General features: G+C 36.3%; 1 protein-coding gene across 2 annotated transcripts in view; it reads right to left on the bottom strand.

Moving 5' to 3' along the window:
* FGF12 (fibroblast growth factor 12) overlaps nucleotides 1-16,543 on the bottom strand; it is a 382,069-nt gene that overhangs the window by 199,279 nt on the left and 166,247 nt on the right. For both annotated transcript variants that reach the window (XM_021692472.1, XM_021692471.1), the window contains exon 2: nucleotides 12,410-12,520. In XM_021692472.1, coding sequence (XP_021548147.1) covers nucleotides 12,410-12,520 — 111 coding nt within the window. The remainder of the gene's footprint in view (nucleotides 1-12,409; nucleotides 12,521-16,543) is intronic.

Genomic DNA, 16,543 nt, shown 5'->3' with positions numbered 1-16,543 from the left:
AGGCATTAACTCTGGAACTAAATTTGCTGTGTACACATCCTGGGTCTACCATTTAATATCTGTGTGACCATGGGCTAATTATTTAAACTCCCTATGCCTCAGTTTACTCATCTTCAAAGTGGGCATGACTATAATACCTGTTTTATAGAATTGTTGTGATACTTAAATGAATAAAATTTCTAAAATTACTCAGTGAACATTAGCTATTATTATTTGATATACTGCAAACTCATATTTTTTCCAAATCCCTCAGGGAAAATATATAATTCTTCTTTTATAGTTCATGGTAGTATGCCCTGGAAAATATCCATCCATATGAGAATAAAGGTATGATTAATTCCTTAATAAACTGGTGGCTATAAACCAGATACCTAATCAAACCAGAGACATATAAGAAATCCCACTGCCATTAATTACTATCTCTATTAAGTTTGAGAATGTAGGCAAACCTGCTTAATCTCTGAAGCAATAATTTGTATTGAGGAATGAACACAGGAGGGAGATATAATGGAACTGAATTTTCCTTACTCTCCTTTGACCAAATCAACTTCATATCTCAGAGCCTCAGAAGCAGGTCATTTCAGGGAGATTTTTAACAATCTCTAATTTATCACAACTCTAAAACCCTTTCTACTACTTCAAGGAACCCACCCCCCCCTTTTTTCTTACTTTTTAAGCACCTCAGTGTATGGTTTCTGTTCCCTGCAAAATAAGCTTAAATTTAGCTCCTGGTCCTGGTTGAATAATAAAAGCAATGGCTCCCTCTCTCATAGGTAAATGTACCATTTACATACTTTCAGAAAATGATGCCTCTGTAATTATCACCATGAATATATATTCACATAACGCTTTGAAGATATATTTAAAACTGTGCAAGAGTGTCTTCTTTTACTATTATTGCTATACAGTTCACTTTTCCAGACCAAGCCTACTCAATTTTCTTCCTATTTTCATAATGGAAAATGACTTCCTTATCCATCCTTTGAAGTCTCTTAAATTGTCTGTCATTCTCAAAACAAAACGCAAACGTGATCCAATTTGCATTAATCCTTCAAGCTGGGTGTTGTTCAACAAAGTCATATTCATTTTTGATGGAGTTATTCTGAGAGTTCACTTGCATTCATTTATTCAACGAATACTGACAACCTAATATGTGCCAGACATGACTCTGGGTGCTGGAGAAACAGCAGTGCAAAATGCAGACAAAGCTCCCTGCCCCTTTGGAGCTTTTAGTCTAATTAGGCCTTCCAATTTAAATGGTAGTGTGATTATACTATTATTACTACAAATTAACCTACCCATATCCATTATTAAGGCATTACCTATTATTAAGGCCTTATTACATGCCAATACCGAGATAAATCAGACATAGTCAATGACTTCAAGAAACTTGTAACCTAAAGGAAGTAAACAAGTCACACACATAATAAATTTATACAGATGAAACTGCATACATTTCTTAAGAGAGGTACAATGTATGCCGAGGAAAAAGCTGGACTTCCAGTTAAAGAATCAGAAAAAGTTTTCAAAGACAAAAGGCTGTTGATCTTGTTTTTAGAGGAGGATACAATTAATGAAAAACATAACATAAGCAAGTATGAATGAGGACATTCTGTGGTGTATATACATGGGGAACGTCTTAGTGGAGGAGGGACAGAATAAAATAAATAAGTATATAAGGCAGTGGCAAGTGTTCTGGAGGAAGAACAAAATCAAGTTGCCAAGGGAGAGTGAAGTGTTGAAGACAAGGATTGAAATGTATAGACTAACCACAAAAGGCCTCCATGGGAAAAGGCTTCTCTTTTGAATAAAGGAATGAAGAAGATGAGAAAGGGGGCTATTTAGATATTTGGAAGAAGAACATGCTAGGAAGACATGGAATGCTGGTACCAAGGGCTTCTGGAAAGACCATGGTTGTTGTGTTTGAGGAACAACAGGATGACTAGTCGAAATAAAGGAGGGCAAATGGTCAAGAGATAATGGGCAGGATTATGTGGCATCATATCGGTCATAAAGTGAACTTGGCTTTTACCCTTAACGATGTATGATGAAAGAGACTGAACAGAGAACTGACCTATCTGACCCATGTTGTAACTGGGTCTGGCTACTCTGTGGATAATAGATTGAAGAGGGAAAGCTTTAACTGACAAGATCAGTCAGGAGGCTATTGCAAAGGTCCAAAGATGAGAGCAGCTTGGTCTACGTAGTGGCAATAGGGGTATTGAAAGTGGTCAGATTCTGTTATATTTTGAAGGCAGAGTGAATTTACTACAGTTTTCAAATTCATTGCAAAAATTATTGTACTACCCACTCTTACAATTTTGCCCTTTTTAATGATGTGTTTAAAGGAAAAATTTCAAGGGTTTCAAAGCTAAAACCAAAATCTATTACCAGTCTGAAGGCTTTCAAAGTTTCAGATCTTTCAGGGATATTGGAGATAATCTTTTCCAAACACCTCATTTTACAGAGTAGAAAACCAAGGAACAGAAAGCTTAAGCAAGAACATGCAGCTAAATGGGGCCAGGACCTGGACTGGAAACCAGGTTATCTGACTCACAGCCCAAGTCACTTTGACTTACAACTAGTGATATTTAAGTGGCTGATACTCTCCATTTGAAGGTGTATTCAGTCATTTTGATTTTACAACACTGAGTAAGAGGTACGTCAAACTCAAACCTCTTCAGGGCCGAGGCAGGCAGGAGGAAAATGTGGGGGAAAGCAGATACATCCACTGTTTGCATACATTCATTTTTTTTCACCGTGAGGTATGCCAGCTAAATGAAACGTATCTGCCATAGCCCTCCAGTTTGGGATCTTGGAAACTGTCCATTGCTGTGCTCCACAGAAGGGCAAATAAGGACATTGCACTCTAAGAGGGGAAATACAAATGTAGATAAGGAATTGCAGTCTAATGTGACTTGTGCAGCTGTAAATGTACACACGAGGTTCAGACAGAGTTGGGTGAAGTGAGTTAGTGGGGGGGGTGTTGGGAAAGAGTAGCAGTTGTCGGGGAAAGCCAGAGAAGGCTTCACACAAAGAAGAAAAAAGTTGAGAAGGGTTCTAAAGGGTAAGGGTGGCTTATCAGCAAAGCCAGTGAATAAGACTGGGTAAGTCATTCCACGTAAATGTAATTAGCATGTGTAAAATGTCCAAGATATAGGCTCACCTGTAACATTTGTGTAATTCCCCCAAACCTATGTTTGATTATACATCTGTCTAGAATTGCGCTCTTGACTCTGTCTGGGTCTAAATCAAATACAACATTCATTCCATTGTGTGTGTCTTCTTTATCCATTCATCTATTGTATGTTAAATACACTGGAATTAAAATAATTTTTTTTTTAAATGTGGCTATTAGAAAACTTAAAAAAACTTCAAAAATAACTGATTTCACACATGTTTGAGACACTACAAAGTCTGAATTTCATCATGCTTTGCAGGATGCCTACAAATCCATGCTTTCCCTATTACATTAGGAATCAGGTACCAGTAGAAGTATGTGTGGCAGTCCCAAGACAGAGATTGCCTTAATCAGCAAAAGTGAACATTCCAAATCCTGGGGCAGAGGAGAGTTACCAGTCATACCTACTGCAGCGCATCAGAATCATCCAGAGAGCTTCTCAAAACAGAGATTGCTGAGCCACAGCCCAGAATTCTAATAATTCAATATGTCTAGCGTGAGGCTCAAAAATGTTCCCAGATGATGCTGATGCCGGAAATGGTCTGGGGACTACACACTGTATGAACCACTGACTTAGAGTACTCTTCAATATCCCCCAGCTCAGCACTTTCACACTCTTTCGCGTAACATCAGCTGCCGCCATTAAGGATTCTACTTGTTGAAATGGCTTCTGTCTATGAGCTCCTTGTAAACAAGTACTCTTTCATCCATGTGGATGAAGGTAATAGTAATAGTAATAGCAACAACTAACAATATTTATTGGGAGTTACTGTGTTTTAGGCACAATTTTAAGTACTTTTCATGAATCAACCCATTTCATCTGCACAACAACCCTATGATGTAAATTCTGTTATCATTCCCACTGAACAAATGAGGGGATTAAGCTGTGAAGAGGTTAAATAACTAAGCTAAAGGTACAGAATTTTAGGTCAGATAGCCTGGATTCAAATTCTGGTTCTATCATTTACGTGCATGACTCTCCAGATCCTTATACACACCTTGAGGATATCACATAGGGATTTGTAAATTGAAGATTTCCTGCTGGTGATACAGCTTTCAGAACAAATGGTATTGTTCTGAAATGGGAAATGGAAGATGCCAATCAGTTTTTCTGAGCATAGATTCCCTTCCACATGAGAACGGAAAGGCTTCTAAAATCTGAGGGATTCTCTGTCCCTCTCATTTTGTACAATCAGATATCATTTAAATCTGAGAAATTTTATGTGATTTGCTTAAGGTCAATGCACTGGTTACCTCACAGAGCCAAGAATAGATTAAAGAAAATCTCAGCCCTCAGCTCTTTCTAGGAATACCCTTGGTTAAGTAGCTCCTGTAAGATTCTTAACCACTATGCATACAGCCTATAAATATGCTATAAATACGCCCATAAACAGTCACAGAGCAACCGGGGAGAAGGATAATTTCATATGGTTCATGTTTTCCTTTACTGACTAGAGGGACACATGAGAACAGAAGTCTTAGGATCGAAAAGAAATACAAGACTAGTAAGAAGGAAAGAGGTCAAGGTTACAAAAAGTTTAGAAAGTTATTCCCTTGTGATTTTATGTGAGTGGGTAAACTATTCAAGGAAATAATTGGTTCTTGTTCATGCTTTCCACAAATATTATCTGGAAGCATACTCTTTAAAATTAAAGCATAGTCAACAAAAACAAATCTCTAACAAATGTTCATTACTCTTCTTCTAGCGATTAAAATCAAAAGGCATTTTTTCTTTATTAAAAATATCAAATGAAGTAACTGCATTCATAAGCTAAGGATAAATATTAATTTTGATATTGAAAAAATATGCCACTGTAAGAATAACAACATTACCACACTATTGCTTAAGATTATGTAAATAATCTTGCTTAAAGAAAATCAGCAAGATAACACACACATTTCTTTTTCTTTTCATCCAACTTATAGGTGTGATTTCGCACATACAAATTGATGACATATTCTTAAAGGATAGATGATAGTAGAAGAAAATATTATCCCTATAATTGGATATGGCATAGCCCTTACTTTCCCATGAAAACGATAATGTGTATGCTCTAGTAGGTGTAAGAGATAAACTCCTTGTCCAGGAAGGTCCCTGGTTAGGGAGAAAAACCTCCTTATAATTCTCCACAGCATCCCTTATGTCCTTGATAATTTTTCCCAACTAACCGTGTGGATCATGTTTCTGTTGATAGTTTAGCAATACAGAACTTCTGTTGGCTTTGGCTGTGTCTATATCCTTGTGGCTGGTGGTGGTATCAAAACATCATATGTTTGGTATTGTATAGAAAACATAACTGGATGACTACATTTTTAAGTTTCCAATTGGATTTCTGAAACTCAGATACCGACCATTTTGAAATGTTTCTTTATGCTGAACTCATGAGAAATTTAGTTTATTCATAAAATCTGAATAAACTGTGTTTGATTTGTAATCAGTAGTCAAGAACATAAATTATTAGAGGTCTAGAATCAAAAGATCTCAAGAAACAGATTCCATATTAATTAAATAGTAAGCACAAAAGTCAAACAATAATTTATTAAGACAAAGCTCAGGAGAGCTTTGTTTAAAAAATCATCGTGGAATGAATAAAGGCTTTTTAAACAGGAAAGAAAAGCTGAGGGTATAAAAGCATATTTATAATAAAATAAAATAAAATAAATAAGCATGGCCAAGTAAATTCAGAGACAAGCAACAAAATGAGTAAAAACGTACAACTCATATAACAAAGAGGTGATTTTTTTTTCAAAGAACTGATTTTTTAAAATATAAATAGATTTCCTACAAATGTAGGTTTATATCCTACAGATATAAACAGATATTTTATAGAAAAAGAAGTGAAGATGGTTCTTAAAATATATGAATAAGTGCTCAACCTAACTCATAATAAGACAAATAATGTTTATGTTTTTAGGTAACAAAGAACCAGAAGTTTGATAACACATTGTGCTGACCTAGAATATAAGGAAATAGACATCCTCAATGTAAATTTGTATGATGGAGAACAAATATAGATCTTTCAAAATTAAAAAAGCATATACCCTTGACCCAGGAATTCCACTTCTAAGTATCCATCCTGTAAGTACACTTGTACACATGCAAAATTACTTATGTACCAGGATATTTTTTTATAGTGTTGTTTGCATTAGCAAAATATAAGAACTGAAATGGCCTTCAACAGAGAATTAGGTTAAATAAATTATTCCACATAAATACATACTAATATGGAAAAATCTCATAGATACAACAATTTAAGTTTAAAAAGATACTGAATAATGTTAGATGATGGAGAGAGAAATGATATCAATATAAACATAGAGCATTGTATATGTTGATAAATGCATAGACTACATTCCAGAAGAATACCAAGAAATGTGGCCAGAGGCAGAGAGAAGAACAGAAAACTGTTTTTGACTATGTCAGTGTCTCCCAGGGAAAGAAACACATCCATGGTTGAACAAAGTTGGGTTTAATGACTTAAGGCAAGGAGGAAAAATGCACTCCATGGTCGAGCTGGGATGTCTTAGTAAGAGGGTGTAAGAAAGAACTTAGAGGATTTGGTCTTGGCTTAGGCAATTTTAGGGAGGGCTCAAAGAAATGTAGATTTACTCCCAATTGGATGCTCTAAGGAAGTGAGTGTCATTGTATGATTGGGTAAGTTAATAAATATTATCTATAAGGGGGCACCTGGGTGGCTCAGTCGTTAAGCGTCTGCATTCGGCTCAGGTCGTGATCCCAGGGTCCTGGGATCGAGTCCCACATCGGGCTCCCTGGTCTGCGGGAAGCCTGCTTCTCCCTCTACCACTCCCCCTGCTTGTGTTCCCTCTCTCGCTGTCTCTCTCTCTGTCAAATAAATAAATAAAATCTTTAAAAATATATATATATTATCTATAAGACAAGAAGAGCAGAGCAAGTTAAAGCTGTGTTTGGTGAATTAGTAAGCAGCCACTGATATAAGCCAGGATAGAGAAATATTTGATCATTTTGTAGTTTGGACAACATCCTTCTTTTTGCCTGTGTTCAGACATGATTACAGAGTGGTTGTGTTTTTGTCTTGATCCAGCACAATCACAGTGGCCTTTTCTGATTGGGTGTTCTGTGAAATTGTCTATATTCAAAAGAAGTACCCCAAGGCCTGCAGGACTGCCAAGTCAGCTCCTGCGTGGCAGGGACTGTTTTGCTCTTTCTCAACAGCATACCCTTTTGCACCTTTATGGTTTTATACTGTATACTTATCTTACTTATTCAAAATAATTTTTAAAAGAATCTCAGGACTGGGATTCCTGGGGGAGATGGCAGAGTAGAAGGACCCTAGGCTCACCTCATCCCATGGATACAACTAGTTAACACATAAGTGTAAATAACTCAGAAAACAACCCAAAGACTGGCAGAATAAACTCCACAACTAAATGTGCCTCTGGAGATGAACGGATAAAGAAGACGAGGAATATACATACAATGGGATATTCTTCAGCCATAAAAAAGAATGAAATCTTGCCATTTTCAACAACATGGTTGGAGCTAGAAAGTATAATGTCAGAAAATAAGTTAGAGAAAGACAAATACCATGTGATTTCACTCATATGTGGAATTTAAGAAACAAAACAAATGAACAAAGGAAAGAGAGAGAGAGAAAACAAGAAACAGACTCCTTACAGAGAACGAACTGATGGTTACCAGAGGGGAGGTGGGTGGGGGATGGGTAAAACAGGTGATAGGGGTTAGAGAGTACACTTATCATGATGAGCGCTGAGTGATGTATAGAATTGTTGAATCACTGTATCGTATACCTGAAACTAATATAACGCTGGATGTTAATTATACTGGAATTAAAATTAAAAACCTTAATAAAATTTAAAAAATAAATCTCAGTACTGAAGGAGACCTTAAAAGCCACTGAGCCCTGAAACTACCCCAGTCACCACCACCTTCTTCCCCCTTCCCACACCAACAGGGTCCTCTTGTGAAATACAGCATCTGATTGAATATCTCCAGTTTCACCATTGTACTAATTTATCAGGCAGCTCATTCCATACTCAAATCACTGTTCATATATTTTGTTCAGAGGGAAAGAGAACAATACATTTGGTTATAATATCTTAATTGTTTCCACCCCAGCATGTTTGACCTCTTCAAATGCATCTTCTCCTATGGCAACTAGTAAAGCAGAATAATTACCTTTCTAATTTTATGTTAAATATTCCTATTAATACTTTCCAAACTGCAATTGTCTTTTTTGTGCCAGTGTTCCAACAGTTTTGTATCTTTTGTTATCATTACATTTGCAGAGATTCTTATCTGTTGCTGCTGACAAACCCATTTGTTTTTGTACTCAATTACATGTAATTAGTCTTTTCTTCATGAACAAAAGAACAGGTGTCTTTATCAATTCAGTGCAAGATACCATGATAAGGTTGGTTGGACCTAATGATGTCTAGTGAACTGAACAGCACAATTCGGACAGATGCTCATAGTAACAAGATATTTTTTTTCAAACAATCAAATGCATTTACTCCTGCCCACACAAAGTAGAGAAAGAAAAGTCATTTTCACATCTTAGAGGCTTATCATTTTCTATTTAAAAATTGAGTAGAATTTAAATCCTCCTCTGATATTTTTACCCTTCATCCCCACTAAGAAAAAGTATAAATAAAAATTATTTGCTTTCATTGGAAATTTTTTCAGTGAAAATATGTGGGGGGGACTGGGGAATCAGAAGAAAGTATGTTAATTGAAAAACTGGCAAAATCTGAATTAAATCTATAGCTCAGTTAATAGTATTGTACTAGTGTCAATTTCTTGTTTTTTTCTTTTTTTAAAAAAGATTTTATTTATTTATTTGACAGAGAGACAACGAGAGAGGGAACACAAGCAGGGCGGAGTGGGAGAGGGAGAAGCAGGCTTCCTGCTGAGCAGGGAGCCTGATGCGGGGCTCGATCCCAGGACCCTGGGACCATGACCTGAGCCGAAGGCAGACACTAGCGACTGAGCCACCCAGGCATCCCAGTTTCTTGGTTTTGATAATTTTACTGTTGTTACATAAAATGATACCATTAGGGGAAACTGGATGAAAAGTATATAGGAATATCCTGTATGACTTTGTAATTTTTCTGAAGTCTAAAATTATTTCAAAAGAATATTTGGGTGGGTGGAGTATTTAGCCAATGACTCAGAAACTTTTGTATATATACACAAGGGGACATTCATTCATTCATTCCATTTTTGTTGAGTACTTAGAATATATTAGAGATCATTCTAAAGATACATCAAAGAGGGCGCCTGGGTGGCTCAGTTGGTTAAGCGACTGCCTTCGGCTCAGGTCATGATTCTGGAGTCCCGGGATCGAGTCCCGCATCGGGCTCCCTGCTCGGCAGGGAGTCTGCTTCTCCCTCTGACCCTCCTCCCTCTCATGCTCTCTGTCTCTCATTCTCTGCCTCAAATAAATAAATAAAATCTTTAAAAAAAAAAAAAGATACATCAAAGAGCAAAACAAAATCTCTTCCCTCATGGAACTTACATTCTCCTGGGAGGAAAAGGAAGATACAAAATAAACAAACAGCAACTGTGTGTGTGTGTGTGTGTGTGTGTGTATGGTGGTTATAAGAGCTATGAATACAAAAAAGGGGGGATATCAGAATAAAGAGGGCCAAGGTAAGGAGTGTCATTTTATAAAGGATGGTTAGGGAAGGTCTTTTCAACATCTATAAGAAATATAGTTGTGCTGCCTTACAATAGAAATGACAATTATCCACCAAAAAGAGAATGGATAAATGTATTTGGGTATATTCATTCAAAGAGATACTTTACAAAAACGGAAGTGAACTGTAGAAAGCAAATGTATCACCATATATGCAGCTCACAACCATAATATTAGGGAGGAAAAGTACACAGAAGTTATGAACAGTATATGCTCTCACTTATTAAAAGTTTAAAAACATGCAAAACAATATTACAAATGGTTTAAGTATACATAGATGAAAAAATATATTTTGAAAACTGCATGGAAATAACGCTAAATTCAGGTTTGTTGTACTGGTACTGAAGGAAAGCAGGACTCCACCAGGGAAAGCACACAGTGGGTTCAAATGTATTGATATTTTTTAACTAAATTTTATGCCAGGGACTGGGCATCCAGATAGATTTATTCTAGTCTTATTATTTTGTATATCTAAACTATTTTTAAAACCAATATATCAAAAAGTGTGTGCAGTTGCTTATCTTAAGAAAAAATAAAATATTTTAAATGTATGAATTCAGTTTCTAAAAGTATTTGACAAAATGTGTCACCCTCAATATGTGTGTTATACATAATGCCATTATGCATACATATATAAGCATATGTATTTGTACATATACATGTGTATAAATGTATGTGTGTGTGTGTGTGTGTGTATGGATTTACATCAGACATTGATTGACCCAGCATCTGCAGAGAGAGCACTTCTCAATTATTTTTCTATGAAATGGTGAAGGAAGGATTTTTGTCAGTTGAACCTACACTTTTGCCCCTGCCCTTCCACCACAAACCCATGATAAAGGTCATACATCTGCAGGACAGCTGTCCAGGTTATGGCTGCATCATGCGGAACCATGTATAGCTATTCAACTTAATTGGGGACTGAATCTATCCTCCTCAATTGATAATTTTTCAATTTTTTAAAAAGTTGGATGGATGGTGCTGACAGGAGACATTCATGTTATTTTCTCCAGCCACCTCATTTTATAGAAAAAGAAACAGATCAAGGGAGAACTCCGGACAGCATAGGTGACACAACTAAGCAATCTCTCTGATTCTTTCCATCAATACCTGTAGCATCACTAAATCTGCATGCAAGTACAGATGCAACAGATGAAAATCTTACATGGAGAGAAAGGTATGCTCAGTCTTCTGTGAAAACAGGAATCATTTAAAGAATGCATTCCAATAAATAAATCAATAAATCAATAACATAAAGAATGCATTCCTACAAACAAACACAAACCAACAATGCAAACCACAATAAGCTAATCAACTATGCAGGAAACTGGGATGCAATTTTTTATAATAAGATATTTTCTGTATTGGAATTCATATTTTATAATGTATAATATTAAGTGAACAAAGAATGATTTAGAAGGGGTTGACAAGAACATTTTCACACTTTCGGAATTGCAGATCTTCCCTCAAATCTTTAATTTTAATTTAAAAGTTATTTCACCATAAAATACAAGTCTTCTTAGACTATCTTATGCAGTTTGGTAGACTGTCACACTCACCACAAAATCATATCCATCAGAAGACAACTCAATGGGACATATACTTGATGAGTATTTACTATGTGCTCAACACTAAAGATCTAGCAGTGAATACAGACAAACTTTAGGAAACAATATGGCACCCTGCATAATTTTAAGATAACGTGAATTTCCCCCTGAGTATCTGTATATGATTGTGCAGGAACGAAAAGATATGATGTGAGTGATCGATCACTCTTGGCTCTGAGGCTTATATTCAAAATTCTTCTGAAATGCAAATATACTTTGTCATACCTTGATGATTTTGCTTAGTTATTAAACATGTCAACTCTATACTTAAGTTAGTTAAAAACTAATTCCAGGGATATTATTAACAAACTTTGAATATCTGGCAATTTATTTAAAAAGCTTACAAGCAAAATTTCAGGTCTACTGGTTTTTATTATCCTGTTATTACCAAAACATCACCATACTATTTTTCTTTTTAAATCAATATAAAAGAAAAAAATATATTTTCCTTTTAAAATCAATAATTTTGTCCTCAATCAAAATGAAATCATACGTAATAGACATATGTATGTATTCAATGTTTACCTTAAGAAGTAATTTTGGTCTGCCAGAAATGATGTTCCAAGAATCATTATAACATGTTTACTATTTGGTTCTAGGATTAAAACACCATCTTGTGCTGGAAGGTCTGCCTTGTTCCTACAAATACTTATCACCATACTGACTACAAACCCTGGAGTGGGAGGATATTCTTATCCATTGACTATTTGGAACTCCTTCAAGCCTCCTACCTTCTCATTTAGTATGTAACCTCCCAACTGTCTCTTTACTATGGGGAATCATAGCAAAAAGGATAAAAGACAAGACACCAGCTTATTAGCAATTAAACAGTTCAAAAGGCAGCCTGGCCACACCTTAAGTCCAAGATACATTGGGCCATACATTTGATCATAATGGGACTGCAAGAAGCTAATGATCCTTACTGTAGTCACTATTTTCGTCCTTGGTCCCGTCAATGGTACCATCTGGGTGCATCTGCAGGAAATATCCCTGCTGGCTGAATAACCTTGTCACAATTCCTTTCAGCTGGGGTTCTGCAAAACAAAATGAAATGATTATTCAAATTCTTATTTTGTTTATAAAAATATGCACTTGCAAATTGTCCAAAAATTCTCTAAGTAAACTTACAAATGCCAAAGTCTTAAATACTGAAATAAACATTTGGAAAGGGGGCAATTCAGTAACATATCTTTACTCTTCTTTTTCCTTCTAGAGGCAGAGCCATAATACTATACAGCAGTAAAACAAATATAAGTAGACAAAAACTAATTATGATTAGGAAAATACAGAAGAATACTAAAAACGTGAATCATTTCTCTCCCTCATGCATCTAGTGTCTGACTGCAAGATGCCACCAAGCTTATGGTCCCATTACAGAATCACTATCTAGACCAAACTGCCAATATAATTCCTAAGCTTCCAACAGTCAAAATTAGGCCCTGGAAGACTTCTATTTGGGCTCAATGTCAACTATCCATCAGAAACTTCTGGGTTTTGAAATGCTGGTCAAGTTCAGCCAGAAAGAAAGAATGGCTTGTATGAGAACCACAGGAAAAAAGCAAAAACCCCATGGTCATGAGATGTATGTGAAAACAGATTTCACCTTCAATAAATACCTCACCAAAGAGGAGCCCCAGCACTTCAAAAGTCATTTTTCCAGTACAAAAACAAACGAACAAACAGATAAATAAATCCATGCATATTTCTCTAAGTATTTCATACCAGGAGTGGTCCTCAGCTTTTGAAAACTCCCTACACATTAATACCATCAAGCTGAACTTTGTATACCACATTTGGATTTCTATATATCAGCTAACGTAAATATTTAAAGCTTTCTCTTTGTGGTGCTGGCTGCCAACAATTCATTTTCTACAACATCACTACCATCTCTGTCTCTACTTCAGTACTGGGCAAAAATTAGACTAGTCTAATGCATCCCTGAGGTAACAACATACTATCCTCAAAAGGACGATCACCGAATTTCAACTGATAGTCAATTTCATTCCTTCCCCCATTTATTCAACCAATATTTACTCCGAATCTCTTTTTTGTCAAGCAATATGCTAGGTATAGTGTGTTAAACAAAACATATTTATTGACGTTTAATTCCAAGTAAGAATTCTAGTTAAGGATTCAGTGCACTTAACTCTCTGGGAAATGGACCTGCTCTCTACAGCATATGTCTGTGGTTAAACTTTTTCACATACGACTTGATCACATATATTCAGGAATATGAGGCAATGCCTATATAAACATGTCTTCTTCAGAGCAATCCTAAGGAGCAGGAAAGATGCCAAGAAAATTGGGAATAAGGAAGCAGGGTTATGAAAAAAAAAGAACTGAACTGGAAATTAGGCATTGTGATTGATAACTATATGTTATATATGTGTGTTAAATAAATTCAATTTATTTACTTTGTGGGCCCTAATTTCCAATTATCAATACCATCTGGAAGTTAAAATGAAATATCTTTAGATCCCTTCTATAAGTATCTATTGACCTGGAGTACATTAGAATCCTCTGCCCTGGGTGGTGGCAGAAATCAAGGAATGGCTTCATGTTCAGTGTGTTGCCTCCATGGGCTCACCCAGTCTGACATACTAGGGACATGTTGGAGGAACACATAGCTAGCTAAGATCACTGTAAAATAATATCCTGGACCACTATTACCATCTATTAAACCCTACCTACCAACTTTTCTAGGCTCAACTCAAGAGCACCTCCTCCAAGAAAGCTTAGCTATCATAATTGCAGATCACTTTTATAATCAAGGGAAATAAAAAGAACATGTGTGCCTCTGCCATGAGGCTGACTGACAGACAGGTGCTAATATGGCACACTGAATTCTATGTATGCAGCCAGAAGACCCAGCTTTGAACCACAATTGCCATGTGGTCCTGAGGAAGTCATTTTACATTTAAGGCTCAGTTGTCATACCTATATAAAGGGAAAAATAATTCCTATGCTAACTATAACCATTGAGAATTTCAATGAATAAATATAGGTGATAGTGTGATTTGAAATCCATAAGAATATAAATCCTAATTAAGGTCTGTTTTTTAATGATGATAATCAAACGTCTTCTGATTTCTGTTTTAGTGAAATATTAATTAAGCTTGTAAGTCATTAAAGTAAATAGTGGGCTAAGAGTAGAGGATAGAAAAAGATAGGAGAAAGGGACAACTGTCTTATATTTGATATTTTATTTCTAATAAGCTTGATGAGGTCACTTAAAGAAGTCATGTTTTGGTCGGTAATGAGATGCATGGAGCTGAGTCACTAATGCCAGCAAAAGTTTGTTTGTTTTTTTCATGCTCCTTTTCTGTAGCTGTAATTAAACACTTCTTTTGCTATGGGGAAGCTATCCCCCTGTTGGCGCCCTGGGAATTCAGGTTGGTAAATCCTATTCAAGATAATGAGCATCAGGCTTTTATACCATCCCTGACTGCCCAAAAGCAGTGCCAGAACAAGCCTGGAGTCTGAGTTTTAATTATGTGATGATCTATGAAAGCAAATGCCTTGCACTCTAGATGTTTCAAAGGAGACATGACCATCTATTGAACAAATGCCCTGAACCTAGGATGTGTCATAGAAAGCCAGGCCTGCCTGTACGCTGATTACCATCTATCAAACCCTACCAACCTTTCTGGGCTCAGCTCAAGACCATCTCCTCCACGAAGGCTTGGCTATCATAAGTGTGGATCATTTTTATAATGGGGCATGGAGAGGACATGTTTTGTTGTATTTTAAAGAAAGGGGTTAAAAAAATGAGACCACTTTTTGGTACATCTAAAATCCTTGAGGCACTCAACAAATATGCTTTTTATTTGTCAGACAACACTTGGGGATCTAAGAGATGAATAATTCCTGTGCTGTCCTCAAGGAACACCCAGTCTAATGCGTGAAACATATTTATATATAATACCAGTGTGGGGTAGGTGTTAAATAAGGGATAGAAGCAGAGTGGCATGATGGCACCAAGGAGTAAGGGACTAATTCTGTCTCAAGGTTGGGTGAAGGCACCTCATCCATCACTTGGAAGAGTAAGTGGCATTTTAATAGGCAAAAACAAAACAAAACAAAGCCAAAAATAAAAACAAAACAAAAACAAAGAAAGGGCATTCCAGACAGATAAACAATGGATATTTTCTAATTTATATGATTCTACTTGATTCTAAGATAATGTTCTTCTATTATTATTATTTTTTTTAATGAAATGATGGCTATATTATTAGATGGTGAGGTGGCAGGGGTTTGGTTAGTCATCTTTGTACTCTAAAATGGTGTGGCAAATGCTGCTAGCTTTTCTCCCAAATCCATTTCCTCTTTTTCCTGGGCACCCAGCTAGACCATATGTCCTAGCCTCCCTTGCAGTTAGGTTTGGCAGATGAATGAGTGTCATACGGAATGTAAGTGAAAGTGATGTGTGCCATTTTCAGGCCGAGGCTTTTAAAAGCAAACATTCTCTTAATGCTGGCTGGATTTAGATGACAAAGCTCTAGGGATGTCAACAAAACAGAAGAATGCCGGACCTCTGAATAACTGATAGAAAAAAGACAACAGCCATCAGAAATACCCATTTTGGACAGGTGAACAGGAAATAAACTTCCATTGGTCGTGCGTAGTGACATTCTTCCAAAAAGTACAAAAGGAAAGGGGGAGGGGATGGAGTAATTTTACAGCAGAGAAACCTGACAAAAAAAAACACTACCTCAGCAAGGTGATCAAGGTTACTATCAACAGCCATAAATCATGCTGATAATATGTACCCTTGATATGATGTGATGAGAATGGCACTTTACCTCTGTGATCATCTCCAAAACTCATAACCCCAGTCTGATCATGAGAAAAACACTAGACAAACACCAACTAAAGGACATTCTACAAAACAGCTGACTAGGAACACTTAAATTGTCAGGGTCATCAAAAACAAAAAAAGTCTAAGAAAATGACACAGCCAAGAGGAGTCTAAAGAGACATGACAACTAAATGAAATGTGATATTCTAAATGGGATCCTGGGACCAAAAATGAATAGTAGGTTAAAACTAAGGAAATC

The sequence above is a fragment of the Neomonachus schauinslandi genome, chromosome 1, assembly GCF_002201575.2.
Source record: "Neomonachus schauinslandi chromosome 1, ASM220157v2, whole genome shotgun sequence".
In the NCBI taxonomy this organism is placed as follows: Eukaryota; Metazoa; Chordata; class Mammalia; order Carnivora; family Phocidae; genus Neomonachus; species Neomonachus schauinslandi.
The sequence above is the reverse complement of the archived record's forward strand: the minus strand, read 5'-3'. Positions and strand labels throughout refer to the sequence as shown.